This window comes from Lactuca saligna, chromosome 8, assembly GCF_052625555.1.
Source record: "Lactuca saligna cultivar CGN05327 chromosome 8, ASM5262555v1, whole genome shotgun sequence".
NCBI classification, from domain to species: domain Eukaryota; kingdom Viridiplantae; phylum Streptophyta; class Magnoliopsida; order Asterales; family Asteraceae; genus Lactuca; species Lactuca saligna.
In genome coordinates, this window is record NC_136424.1 from 11,890,609 (window position 1) to 11,903,936 (window position 13,328).

Consider the following 13,328-nt stretch of genomic DNA (forward strand, 5'->3'; position numbering starts at 1 on the left):
CACCTCGAGCCCTCTTTCTTTCTCGCTGCTTTTCTCTGGACTCCTCTGCCGTCGACTCGATGATCGTTGTCGCTGCCACTCCTTTCTTCTTATACAAAGGAACCGTCGTTAACCGTCCCTTCTTCTTTCTCTTTCTCCAACGAGCAGTTGTTGTTAGTCGTCATCGTTAGAGCTCTGCCACTGTCTCTTCATTTATGTTAAGTTTTGTGTTTTTGTTTTTCCAATTTAATCGTCCCCTCCCGATCAAAATGCAGGGGATGTTAGTGATTAGGGTTTAGGTCCAAACAATTTAGGGTTTAGATTAGGTCTTTTATGTATCCATATTTATACGGGGTTTAACATTACTATTTATCAATGAAACATTATATTATATAAAAGATGAAAATTTATACATAGTTGATTAGGTATTCTAGTGAGTGATATTATATATGTTGTGGAAAAAAATAAAAAAATAAATTAAATATCATCTAAATTCATCGTATCTCCACTTTCTTGATTAAGATCTTTACAAATAAAAAAACAACTATTATATTTATAATCTATTTAACCATTGAATCTTCATGGGTTTATTGCACTTTGTCGTTTCTTTGAACTTCAAGACTTGCACTTCCCTAAAAAAAATCCTACCACACCATCGAATCTTGTTGCAGAATTTGAAATTTGTTGATTTACTATTTTCCATTTTTCATTGACCCTGGCCGAAACTCAGGCCTGTTTCTTCGAGCCCATGAAATAGGAAATCGTTAATAGAGCCCAATATTTATAGACCCTAATATCAGTTCTATTCTATACCAGCGTCGCTCTCTGCTAAAGCTAATATCAACAGTTCGCCGGAGATACGCCAATTGAACCTCGCCGTCGCCTGTTTACGTTACCGAAGCTAACAGAACAAAAGCGAGCAGAATGAGGAAAAAGGTGGACGAACGTATTAGAACCCTAATTGAAAATGGAGTCAAAACGAGACACCGTTCAATGTTCGTCATCATCGGCGACAAGTCCCGCGACCAGGCTAGTCCACTCTGGAACAAAATCACAAACTTTTGTTTATACCTAGACGAATATTTATATGTTGTTTATAGAGTATTGATTTTATCTATTAATATGTGTGGTGGTTTATGTTGTGAGCAGATTGTGAACCTCCACTACATGCTTAGTAAATCAGTTGTTAAGTCAAGACCTAATGTTCTATGGTGTTACAGGGATAAACTTGAACTTAGCAGGTGCTTCGTTTCACCTTTTTTTTTTTTTTTTTCCTTTCCTTACTTTTTAGTTCTATCCATTGTTGTAGGATTTGATTTTGGATTTCAAGCAAGTTACTTTCAACTTCAATTTTGATTTTTTTAAATGCCTCAACATGCTTAGAATTCTGTGCTAATTTCATGTTCATTGACAATATTTGACAGTCATAAGAAAAAACGGGCCAAGCAGGTGAAGAAGCTTATGCATAGAGGACTTCTAGATCCTGAGAAGGTTGATCCCTTCTCACTTTTCCTAGAAACTGCAGGGATCACTTATTGCCAGTACAAGGATTCTGAGAGGATTCTTGGAAATACATTCGGCATGTGTATACTTCAGGTAGATTACAATTGCCATTCACTTTAAATGAAGCTCCATGGTATCTTCTACATTTCTGTACTCAAATTCCCCCCCTTTTCTTTAGGATTTTGAGGCGTTGACTCCAAATCTTCTAGCAAGAACCATAGAAACAGTTGAAGGTGGTGGATTGGTTATTCTGTTGCTTCGTTCTTTGTCTTCGCTCACTAGTCTCTACACCATGGTCATGGTATGATCCACAATTCCTTACGCCAGTTGCTTTTAGCAAAACTTATCATGTTCATGTTGTGATTCGGAATTATCTTTTACAACTATTTACAGGATGTTCATGAGAGATTCCGTACAGAATCTCATTCATTAGCAACTGGACGCTTCAATGAACGTTTCCTCCTTTCACTTGCATCATGTCAATCATGTATAGTTATGGATGATGAGTTAAATATCCTACCAATCTCATCTCATATGAAGTCAGTCACACAAGTTCCAGTCGAAGAGGTAAACTTCTAGTCTCTCAAACATTATAATTTATCTTAACACAACTTTCTAAAACTTTTTTTTTTCTTCCCCTTCTTAATCAAAGGACTCTGAAGGGCTCTCAGAAGCAGAACGCGACTTAAAAGATCTAAAAGAGCAATTAAAAGACGATTTTCCTGTTGGCCCATTGATTAAAAGTTGCTGCACATTGGACCAGGTATTCACGCTTTTTTTTTTTTTTTTTTTTTATTAATACAGGTTTACCAGTTTCATAAATTGTCAAATTTATATAAATTACTCAGGGAAAAGCTGTGATTACTTTTCTTGATGCAATTTTGGACAAAACACTTCGTAGCACTGTGGCTTTACTTGCTGGTAGAGGGCGTGGAAAGTCAGCTGCACTTGGTCTTGCAATTGCTGGAGCTGTTGCTGCAGGGTACGAGACTCTCTTTTGACTTTTGTTGACTTCATGAATCTAATTAACACATGATTTTTCAGGTATTCAAATATATTTGTGACTGCTCCTAGCCCAGAAAACCTCAAAACTCTGTTTGAATTTGTATCAACAGGGTTTCGTCTGCTTGAGTACAAGGTAAAACTTGTTTCTATTTCTTATTGTATACTTTTTTTTTTTTTTTTTTATATATAAATATGATAATATATTACTTTATGGACATGTTTTATAGGAGCATTTGGATTATGATATTGTGAAAAGCTCAAATCCAGAGTTTAAAAAAGCAACCATCAGAATAAATATCTACAAACAACACAGACAGACAATTCAGTATATACAGCCACATGAACATGGAAAACTGTCACAAGTTGAACTTTTGGTGGTTGATGAAGCTGCAGCTATTCCACTGCCACTTGTCAAGTCCTTATTGGGTCCTTATCTTGTTTTCCTTTCCTCTACTGTTAATGGATATGAAGGTACAGGGCGATCTCTATCATTAAAGCTACTTCAACAACTTGAAGAACAAAGTCGCACATCTTCAAAAAGCAAAGAAGCTGTTCCTTCTGGTATAGTAATAATAATAATAATAATCCATCAAGATGATTAAATCAACATCTAATTTAGTTTTCTTCAAGACAAAGATTTGATTTATTTCAATGGAATGCAGGGCGGCTTTTTAAGAAGATTGATTTGAGTGAAGCTATTAGATATGCAAATGGTGATCCAATCGAATCATGGCTTAACAATTTACTCTGTTTGGATATTGCAAATTCTATTCCTAGTATCAACAGGTTGCCTCCTCCTAGTGAGTGTGATCTTTATTATGTTAATCGGGATACCCTTTTTTCATATCATAAAGACAGCGAGCTATTTCTTCAGGTATTTTTATTATGTGCTTATTGGTTATTGTTTTTAGTTAATTTATTCACGTGTATAATATTGGTGCTTATTTATTGTTCTTACACACTATTCAGAGAATGATGGCCTTATATGTTGCGTCTCACTACAAAAACTCTCCAAATGATCTCCAGTTATTGGCTGATGCGCCAGCTCATCACTTGTTCGTCTTACTCGGTATACTTTTTGTTTATGATATTATATTTCATAGTTTATTATTGTTATAAATGTAAGTATTTAGGTATTAGAGGTAAAAACAAATAAAGTACATTGCCTATATTTATGTATGTAGGTCCTGTTAACGAGTCAAGAAATCAGCTCCCAGATATACTTTGTGTCATCCAGGTTTGCTATTTTTGTTTATTTGTTTATTTTTTAATATTTATATGGTTGATTGTTTAATTAAATTGTTGTACAGGTGTGTCTTGAAGGAAAAATTTCACAGGCTTCTGCAATGAGAAGTTTAAGTGCTGGACATCAACCTTCTGGAGACCAAATTCCATGGAAGTTCTGTGAACAATTCCAAGACAAAGAATTCCCAACTCTTTCTGGTGCTAGAATCGTCCGCATCGCAACACATCCAAATGCAATGAAGGTGGGTGTGTGTGTGTTTTATGCACTTATCATAATATTTATTTCCATTATCTGTCACTCACAAGTCACAATAGTAAATGATTGTTGTCTTATCTGTTGCTTGCAGCTTGGATATGGTTCAGCTGCAATAGAATTGCTGTCAAGGTACTTACTTTAACCAACATGTTTATATTTTGGTATTTCCATATATACCCCTTCGATCACATAGTAGCTAATTACAGTGAATTCTTATAATAGGTACTTTGAAGGTCAATTCACTTCCATCTCTGAAGAAGATGATGTCCAAAACAAACCAGAGTCTTCACATCTCAGAATCACCGAAGCTGCTGAGAAAGTAAGATAGATCTTTTTTAATTGGAATTTTGGATAAAACTTTTTCTGAAATTTGTAACTGACAGGTGTCATTGCTTGAAGAAAATATAAGGCCAAGATCCGACCTACCTCCTCTACTTGTACATCTGCGTGAAAGAAAGCCTGAAAAGCTTCATTACTTGGGTGTCTCATTTGGGCTTACTCTTGACTTGTTTCGATTCTGGAGAAAACATAAATTTGCTCCATTTTATGTTTGTGAAGTTCCAGTTAAGTTTGTTACTCTCTCTAATTTTTCTATAAACTTGTTTTTAATATTTCTTTCTTATATATTGAATCGTCTTTTCATAATACAGAATGCTGTGACTGGTGAACACACATGTATGGTTCTAAAACTGTTGGCAAACGATGAAATTGAAGTTAAAAAATCAGATGATGAATGGGGATTCTTTGGTGATTGTTATAGAGCTTTTAAGGCAGCATTTGCTAGGCTTTTATGTTCTCCAAGATTTAACACAATGGAATACAAGCTTGCAATGAGGTACATACACACTACAATACATCTTCCATATTGAATTTCAATGATATATATAATACTACTAAATAAATACTTTTCCTTTTGTATGTAGTATCTTGGATCCAAAACTCAGCTTCCCGGATGCAGACCCTTCATCAACAACAATTTCACATGGGATATATGATGACATCATCAAATCTCCAGTCAGTATGAAAAGATTAGAATCTTATGTCAACCACCTTGCTGATCATCATCTCGTAAGAATCCTGATTTTTTTTTTTTTTTTTTTTTTTTTTTAAACTTTACATCTTTTTATTCATCTTTCTGGATTGTTTAAAACATATGTTATTTTATTAATTAACAGATTTCAGACCTGAAACTGCCTCTTGCATACCTATACTTCCAGGAGAAGTTTCCAGTTACATTATCATATGCTCAAGCTTCTGTGTTACTATGCATGGGATTACAGAACCAAGATGCTTCATATACCGAGGTTTTTTTTTCTCATTAGTTAACTTGATCTTTTATTTAATTCTATATACATACTTAAAAAGTGAAGTGTAGTGTAGTGTTTGTTCATTTATTTATTTTTATTTGTAACAGGGAGTGATGAAGTTGGAAAGACAACAAGTATTGTCATTATTCATGAAAGTGATGAAAAAGTTTCAGAAACATTTGAATTCAGTATCTTTAAAACAGTTCAGTGCCACTCTTCCACCAGTCAAAGAAGTAAGTCATGAAAAACTTTATTTAATTTTGCCCTAAACCCTAAAAAGTCACCCTAATTTAATTTGGTTCTGTTCAGGTTGAGTTGAAGCCACATTTGATTTCTGTGGATGAGGATCTTGATGAAGCTGCAAAGAAAGTGAAGGTTTGTTTGTTTGCATTTTTTGTTCATGTGGGTGGGGTATATATTATTTGTGTATTGTGATTGAATTTTTGTATATACATAGGATGAGATGAAAGCAAAGAGTGAAGGGTTATTGAACCCAGAGTTTCTTCAGAGGTATGCGATTGCTGATAAGGATGCGGATTTTGAAAGTGCTTTGCCAAGTGGTGGAAAGATAGCATCGGGTGCTGTGATTAGTGTTAAGTCTTCTAGTAATAGTAAAACCAAGCCAGAAAAACATGGGACACCAAAAGATAAAAAGAGTGACAAAAAAAGAAGCAATGGAGGACGTTCATCCAATTCCAAATCATCAAAAAAGAAAAGATCATCATCACCATAGATAGTAGTTACTAATTATTACGGGTCTATTTTGTCTACCCTTCAGTTTTGCAAACCATGGTTAGGGTTAGATTTTAGAGATTCTTGGCGATATTAGATGAAATTTTGTATGTGAAATTACAATTATTTAAGGGTAACCACCGCATAATTTACTTAAAGACTAAATATAGTTAAAGCTACAAAATCTGGTAATATGAATGAGTAAAAAGCTGAAATTGGGAATGTAACATGTAGACCCATATCAACAATCTGCTCGTCTACAACTACTTTGTTCATATTAACATCTTGTATCTTATTTAAACTTTATAAAAAATATATATCTAGAAAATATACCAAACTTCAATTGATAAATCCTACTATGCTCATCCCCAGCAGAAAGGTGTGGTATGTGCCTGGTTTGAACCATTATCATAGGTGGTTGCTATTTTTCAACCATTTCTCAATATTTTATCGTGTATGTGTATGTGTAATTTTTGTTTTCAAGATTGTTGCAACAATCACATTAATAAATAGCTGTATTGCTATATGCAAAATTCTACTGCTTTGACTATTATAAAATATAAAATGCAATGATTCCTTTACAATTTATAAAAACAAATCATAAAACTACCAAAAAATACTTCAACTTAGGGAAACGGTTGTCACACTTCTAAGCCAGTAAGCCACCTAATTATGCAAGCTAGTTATGTGATAGTATTCAAATTTCTAACAAATGGCTTTCAAAACTGCTTTACTACCATATAGAAGTTCATAGGCAAAAGCAAAAATTTTGAAAAACACACAAATATTATGAAATAAGTTCTTCAGTAGATTAACAAAATGGATGTGTTATAAGTCATCAAAGGAATCTGAGATAAAAATTCAAGAAATTACATGCAATAAAACACGAGCCAACTTGAATGGAATCTCAACGAGCTGTATTGAATGAAAAAATTACAATGAAAGAAAAAGGGACTATAAATAGGAAATCAAACTATATGATATCTTGGAAAGATAAAAACACTAAACTAGCTTTATAACTAATAATGAAATGTAAATTAAAAACCGAATAGTCCAAAAAAATTGAATAGAATTTATTTATTTATTTTTTGTATTTTTTAATTTTAATATATATCTTTCATCAAGTATTAATTTACTATGTTAACATTTTTAATAGGTTCAAAAATAAAAAAAACTATTAATATGTATTTTTTCTCTATAGTTTTTCAACATATATAATACTAAATTAGCATATATATTTTCTTAATGGTTCTTTATAAATTTTAGTTTACAACCAAACAATTTACTTTATTTCTTTTATATAGCCGAGTAGTGAATAGCTAATTAATAGTCATCTTATATATTTGCCCACACCAACCAACCTTAACCATAATAAATGCTTAAAACATAATGAAATTAAAAGAAAATAATAAAAAATTACAAGAAGCCTACCCATTGATTAGACTGTAATATTTGAAAGATATAGAAACTTACAAAATCTCAATTATGAAAATCAAATTAAACAATTTTATGGATGTAGTTCCTTTTGTTTCCTATAATTTTTCTTCTGATGATGTAACTACAAAATATATGCAAACAAAAGTATAAAAAATTCCATTTGTCATGTCAAGGGAAAAAAAGTTTGGAAAATAAGAGTTCGTTCCATGTATCTTGAAGTCCAGGCAAACACCAGTGTATACAATCTGCATAGCTACTAGGGTTGGCTATTTGTTCCGGTGTCAAAGGGTTCCATTGTTTCTTGTAGATTGATGTGTGAGCATCTTTTCGGTAAAGTGAGAGTTGCGTGATGTTCAAAAATGTTATAGGAAACTTTGATTCTCTAAAAACATCTCCAATTATTTTCATTATGTTTTTCTTGCTATCTGATCCCCAATAGTTTGGATCCGCAATCATTTTTGTCTGATTGTAACATCTTCCATTTGGATTGCCTCCCCATTCAATGCTCCTACACATAAAACCACAAAAACAAGTACTAAGAAAGTAAATTTTTACACCAATTTTCTCCAAAAGTTAAAAATATATATTAGATCATTTATATTTCAAAAAAGCCTATGTGTCTATTTTGGAAAAGAGAAATAACTAACATTTGATGAGTTGGAGACATTCCGGTGAAAAACACTCTTGTTTTGTTAGGATCCATATTCTCCTTTATCCATCTCATCATACTTTTCATCATCATTCTATAAGCATCATCTGTTGACACTTCTACTATCTGTTTCACTTCATCATTAAATGATCCATGCCTGTATTTTCATCTTGTTATATTAGTCAAAACAAAACATTAGCTTGAAGTCTAAGAGAAGATGAAGAAACAAGAAGTTACAAAATTTTGAAATCGGCATCTGTCATCCACCATAGGTAAGTATTGAAAACTATTATATCAACCCCTTTCCAATGTTTTCCATGCTTGTTTATAGAACCTTTTCTTACAATTCTATCAGAAATACGATGTATGACAGCATCATCAGCATTTGACTCAAGTAAAAAAGGAGCCCAATAGAATTCAATTGTCGCGTTGTAATTCTACAATATACAACAATTTAATAATCATTATTAGCCAATAATACAATTTAGCGACTTACTTAACTTGTAGTTAATATATTATTTGATTTTGTTAATACTTGAATTGAGTGATTGTTATTGGTGATCAAATCTACAACTTGTATTAATAAGAAGGCTAGCTTGTGTATAATGAAATTAAATGATGTAATTGGTATTATCTTAAACCTTTACCTTGGCAGTGAAAACAGTTAGAGAACCGAAAGTTTCCATGGATTTAGCATTATCAGGGATGAGTGAATGTAGAAGACACACCATTGATACATATTGGCCTCTGTTTAAGGAATCTCCAACGAACATCATTCTCTTGTTTCTTAATGTTTCCAGCATTAATGATGCATTGAAGCTGTCATTAATTATCGACATAAGCAAAGGTCAATTCACGTTTTTTGTCATTCAAGTTAACATTTGTGCTAAAAGATATTCGCCATGCATGTCAATGAAATGATCATATGAAATATCTCGCTGTGTGCTATATACAAACATATTACAACAGATATATAATTTCAAAAATATTGTCATCAAAAGTACACGTAAGAATCATATTTTAGAGTTTATATTAGAATTTATGAAAGAGATGCAAATAAATGAGTTTCTTAGTGATACATTGAAGCTGTCATTAATTATTGACATAAGCAAAGATCAATTCATGTTTTTTGTCATTCAAGTTAACATTTGTGTTAAAAGATATTTACCATGCATGTCGATGAAATTAATGATATGAAATATCTCGCTTTGTGCTATATACAAACATATTACAACTGTGTGTATATATATATATATATATATATATATATATATATATATATATATATATATATATATATATATATATATATATATATATATATATATATATATATATATATATATAGTGACGGAGCATGGACATCTATTTTGGAGGGGCCGAAAGTTTAATATATATGAAAATCGGAGAGCCGGGGGAGGGTGGGGCGCAACATAAATTTTATATTTTTAGGCTAAATATGTATAAAATCTAAAGATTAAAGGCTAAATTATATATATATATATATATATATATATATATATATATATATATATATATATATATATATATATATATATATATATAATCTTATAAAACAAATCTCACTATTTCTAAAAATAGATTGAATAAAATAATAATATTTTTTTTAAAACGTCCAAATCATTAAGTTAATTGTACAACTAATCACTAATAAAATAATATTAAAATTTAAACAAACTCCTATAAATCTTCTTTTCCAAGGTTTTGATCAGATCTTTTTTCATCCAAATAAATACTTAACACCCTATAATTTGATCATTTCATGAATTTTATTTATTTTTAATATGACATGTTTCCTAAAACAAGCTAATGATTGAATTGAAAATAATCATTCTCCATTGAAAAGAAATTAATTGTCAAAACAAACTATTTATCGCCCGCCGCTTTGCGCGGGTAAACGGCTAGTGTGTGTGTGTGTATATATATATATATATATATATATATATATATATATATATATATATATATATATATATATAATTTCAAAAATGTTGTCATCAAAAGTACACGTAAGAATCATACTTTAGAGTTCAGATTAGAATTTATGAAAAAGATGCAAATAAATGAGTTTTTCATTACTTGAAAAATCTGTGTTTGTAATTGGTTTTGTGGTTGCTTAAACATGTGCGTGTACGTGTGTGTGACACACACCTAGAATATATATGTACTAAGCTTTGTAGGTTATAGTAAACCTCAAGTTTTAAATTGGAAGTGTTACGTTATATTTGCATAAGTCACACAATTATGTTCCTAGTAACGATGTTGGATAGTAGATTGAAAGAGAGAGCTTGGGGGGGGGGGGGGGGGAGTCATACTTAGTAAGTCTACAAAACATAAAATAGCACATAAAGATATTTTTAAACATAGTTTATGAACGTTGATCATATTTCTTAAGGAAAAGGGAGTTATTTCTTTCCAACCCATTAAACCCACTGCCACATCATTTTATCTATTTTATTTTTCTTCATCTTTCTCAACCCATAACAATTAAAGGTAAAATCTTAATTTCATGTTTGTATCTAGTATAAAAAACACGTTTTATCCATGTTCAAAAGTTGACACAACATTGTGCCGTGTCATGATATATAATAATTGTCATGTTGTGTAATGAAAACTAAAAATACAACACGACTCTCTAAGTTGACCTAAATTATGATGTGTAATAAAAACTAAAATATGACATAAATGCCTGATTTGACATCCACATTGAATATAAATAATCAATTTTGAAGCAATCATGTCAATTCTTAATTTTTTTAATGTTAAAAATGAAGTTGAATTGCAGCATTTTGACACAAAAATAATGTATATACTTAAATGGTGTGGTATTGGAGATGCAAATAGGATGGAAAAAGTGGCAAAGTTCAAATTTTCTTATCGTTTTATGCTTTTGATAAAATCACATATCTAATCTCAAAATTGCGGTCCAAATAATAAAATCTCAAACCGTGAAAGTTCATATGCGATGGATCGTTTTTTATTTTTAGGTTTATTTTTTGAAAAAAAAAATAAGTACCTACGATAAACTTGTCCTTGTCTCACAAATTTAATTGATTGCAAAACAATTAACAATCCATAAACAGGAAGTCAAATCTGCATGAGTTGGTGGAACCCATGATCTAACTCTAACTAAATTTTTTAAATTAAATATTGTTTATTTAATTATATTTAAATGAGTTGGTGGAACCATGATCTAACTCTAACTAAATTATTAAAATTTAAATATTTACATACATGTTCCTCGATCAAACATTAAGAATTAAGAATTATGTTGATCATATTTTGGTTTCAAAACCCTTTTTTTGTAACCCTTATGTTACAATTGCAGCTTATCGGTAAAAACAAATTAATTGAACGCGGTAACAACTAGATCAATACGTTATTGCTGCAAAAGTAGCTTCCATCAAAATTTACTATATAAATGTGTGGGGACCTAGCTATTATAAGATTTATCGATCAGTACGAAGTATATAAAAAGAAATCTTTTATATATATATTTGAATCACTTATGTTAAAAGGACTTCTTATTGTTTATTGCATAATCCCACGTTAATAAATAAATTTAAGTGTTTGAATATGAGTTTTTAAAATTCATATTAGCGGCAGAAATAAGCCAAATAAACTGATTTTAATAAGCAAGGGGGAATGCTTATTATTTATTGGTTATTTTAGTCATATAAGTTGTTTTGTTTGCCAAACACATAAATTTTTATTGCTTATTGCTTATTCCCACCGCAATAAGCTAATCCAAATACATTTAAAAAAAATATTTATTCCCACAGCAGTAAACAAATAAACAATAAACTAATAAGCTAAAAACTATTTATCCAAACACCCTCTAAAACTATTTTTATTTGTAAATACATCCTATTTTTTGTAATAATCATAAAGAATAAAATTATTTTCGGTTAATTTTTTACTTTGAAGTAAATTACATGTAAATGCATTAGTATTAAGTTATTAACATATATAATAAACATGTAATTGATAATTTAAATATGTAATTTTATTGATTTTAATATTCTAAGTACATTGTAAAAAAAACATTCTACCTAATAAATAAAGAACTTTTTGGTACATGTTATCTTCTCATTCATTTGGATACATGATATTTTTTAGAATTTTTAAATTTTAAATTTTCTATTTGTTATTTTATTGTAATTTTCATTTTATTAAATTAAAATTCTACATTTAATATATATGTAAGGTATTTATTAGAAAAAATTATATATGTAATGCAATACATTAAAACCTCATTAATTTTAATAATTCAAAAATTTTCTCTTTTTTTATTAATTCAAACTTTTCAAATTGTTAAAATTTCATATTTAAATTTATTTTTAAATAAACTCATATAATACATAAGATTTAAATAATCAATGATAAAATTAAATAACAATTTTCATTGAAAAGATAAAAAAATTTACCTCGGGAGAGAACAAGCATGAGGTTGCCATCTCCAAAACTGGTAATCCCGGTCCGGCCGGCCATGCTCCTGGCATGTAAGCTGCGGCTGTATGTACGGACACTCCGATTCTTTATACAACGGATGGTTCACCGGATCCCACACCCACCTGCCGCTAAATACATCGCACTCCTTCTCCTCTTCCCCGACTGAAAACGGCAGCTTCGTGTCATGAATCTGATGCTTCTCTAATTATATATCGCCGGAAAAGTTTCAGTTTCAAATCGCAGTTTTTGTTTTCCGGTGAGTTCGAAAAGGAAAGATAACGTACCAGTAGCAGCAGAAAGCGGTAGTGGGTTGGGGTTGATATGGTCGAGATGAAGGTGGTGGTGTTGTCCGATGATACAACGGAGGTCTTCACCGTAGAGGAAGATGGCAAAGATGATGAAGGCTAAGAAAGTGAATAAAAGATATGGTGATATTGGAGGTTTTCTAATGAGAATAGAGGTTGGAGATGAAAAAGACCTAAGAGGTTCCAGCTTCATTCTCTTTTTTGGATTATGCATCGACGAATGGGTCCATGTTTTTATGATGAATTGATGATATAGAAACTTTGACTTTATTATTCAATGTTAATAAACAATATAAAATATTATAAAGTTGTAAAAACGATGATGCTTTATGTTTAACATTTGTCACTGTCTACTAAATAATAAATATAAATAAATTACTCAAGAGTCAAAGATATATAGAACCATTAACAACGGTATAATTGTAGAAAACTAGAAA

General features: G+C 30.8%; 2 protein-coding genes across 3 annotated transcripts; one reads left to right on the forward strand and one right to left on the reverse strand.

Moving 5' to 3' along the window:
• The first annotated feature begins 773 nt into the window (after positions 1–773).
• LOC145010811 (RNA cytidine acetyltransferase 1-like) lies at positions 774–6,219 on the forward strand. Its single transcript, XM_078969359.1, has 22 exons — positions 774–1,008; positions 1,129–1,220; positions 1,404–1,575; positions 1,661–1,783; positions 1,876–2,049; positions 2,135–2,245; positions 2,331–2,464; positions 2,527–2,620; positions 2,715–3,048; positions 3,150–3,361; positions 3,457–3,556; positions 3,672–3,724; positions 3,798–3,974; positions 4,080–4,117; positions 4,211–4,307; positions 4,372–4,551; positions 4,639–4,823; positions 4,912–5,056; positions 5,164–5,292; positions 5,403–5,528; positions 5,605–5,670; positions 5,753–6,219. The coding sequence occupies exons 1-22, from the start codon at positions 904–906 to the stop codon at positions 6,026–6,028; spliced, it is 3,123 nt and encodes a 1,040-aa protein (XP_078825485.1). The 5' UTR covers positions 774–903; the 3' UTR covers positions 6,029–6,219.
• Positions 6,220–7,462: 1,243 nt separating this feature from the next.
• LOC145013371 (protein trichome birefringence-like 33) lies at positions 7,463–13,108 on the reverse strand. Of its 2 annotated transcripts, none has more exons than XM_078972163.1 (6): positions 12,871–13,108; positions 12,562–12,748; positions 8,761–8,932; positions 8,351–8,550; positions 8,112–8,270; positions 7,463–7,972 (listed from the first exon to the last, which is right to left on the reverse strand). In XM_078972163.1, exons 1-6 carry the CDS (start codon positions 13,103–13,105, stop codon positions 7,633–7,635), a joined length of 1,293 nt encoding a protein of 430 aa, XP_078828289.1. In that variant the 5' UTR covers positions 13,106–13,108; the 3' UTR covers positions 7,463–7,632. The 2 variants fall into 2 exon arrangements, with proteins under 2 accessions (XP_078828289.1, XP_078828288.1); XM_078972162.1 differs by having other exon boundaries at positions 12,562–12,787.
• Between the last annotated feature and the right edge of the window lie 220 nt (positions 13,109–13,328).

Bases quoted from the DNA above. Each gene is read 5' to 3' on its own strand.
- LOC145010811 (XM_078969359.1), top strand. From the start codon at position 904: ATGAGGAAAAAGGTGGACGAACGTATTAGAACCCTAATTGAAAATGGA. The intron at 1,576-1,660 runs GTAGATTACAAT...CCTTTTCTTTAG, and splicing joins TCGGCATGTGTATACTTCAG to GATTTTGAGGCGTTGACTCC. The intron at 4,824-4,911 runs GTACATACACAC...TTTTGTATGTAG, and splicing joins GAATACAAGCTTGCAATGAG to TATCTTGGATCCAAAACTCA.
- LOC145013371 (XM_078972162.1), bottom strand. From the start codon at position 13,105: ATGCATAATCCAAAAAAGAGAATGAAGCTGGAACCTCTTAGGTCTTTT. The intron at 12,788-12,870 runs GTACGTTATCTT...ATATATAATTAG, and splicing joins ACCGCTTTCTGCTGCTACTG to AGAAGCATCAGATTCATGAC. The intron at 8,551-8,760 runs GTAAAGGTTTAA...TGTATATTGTAG, and splicing joins TAACTGTTTTCACTGCCAAG to AATTACAACGCGACAATTGA.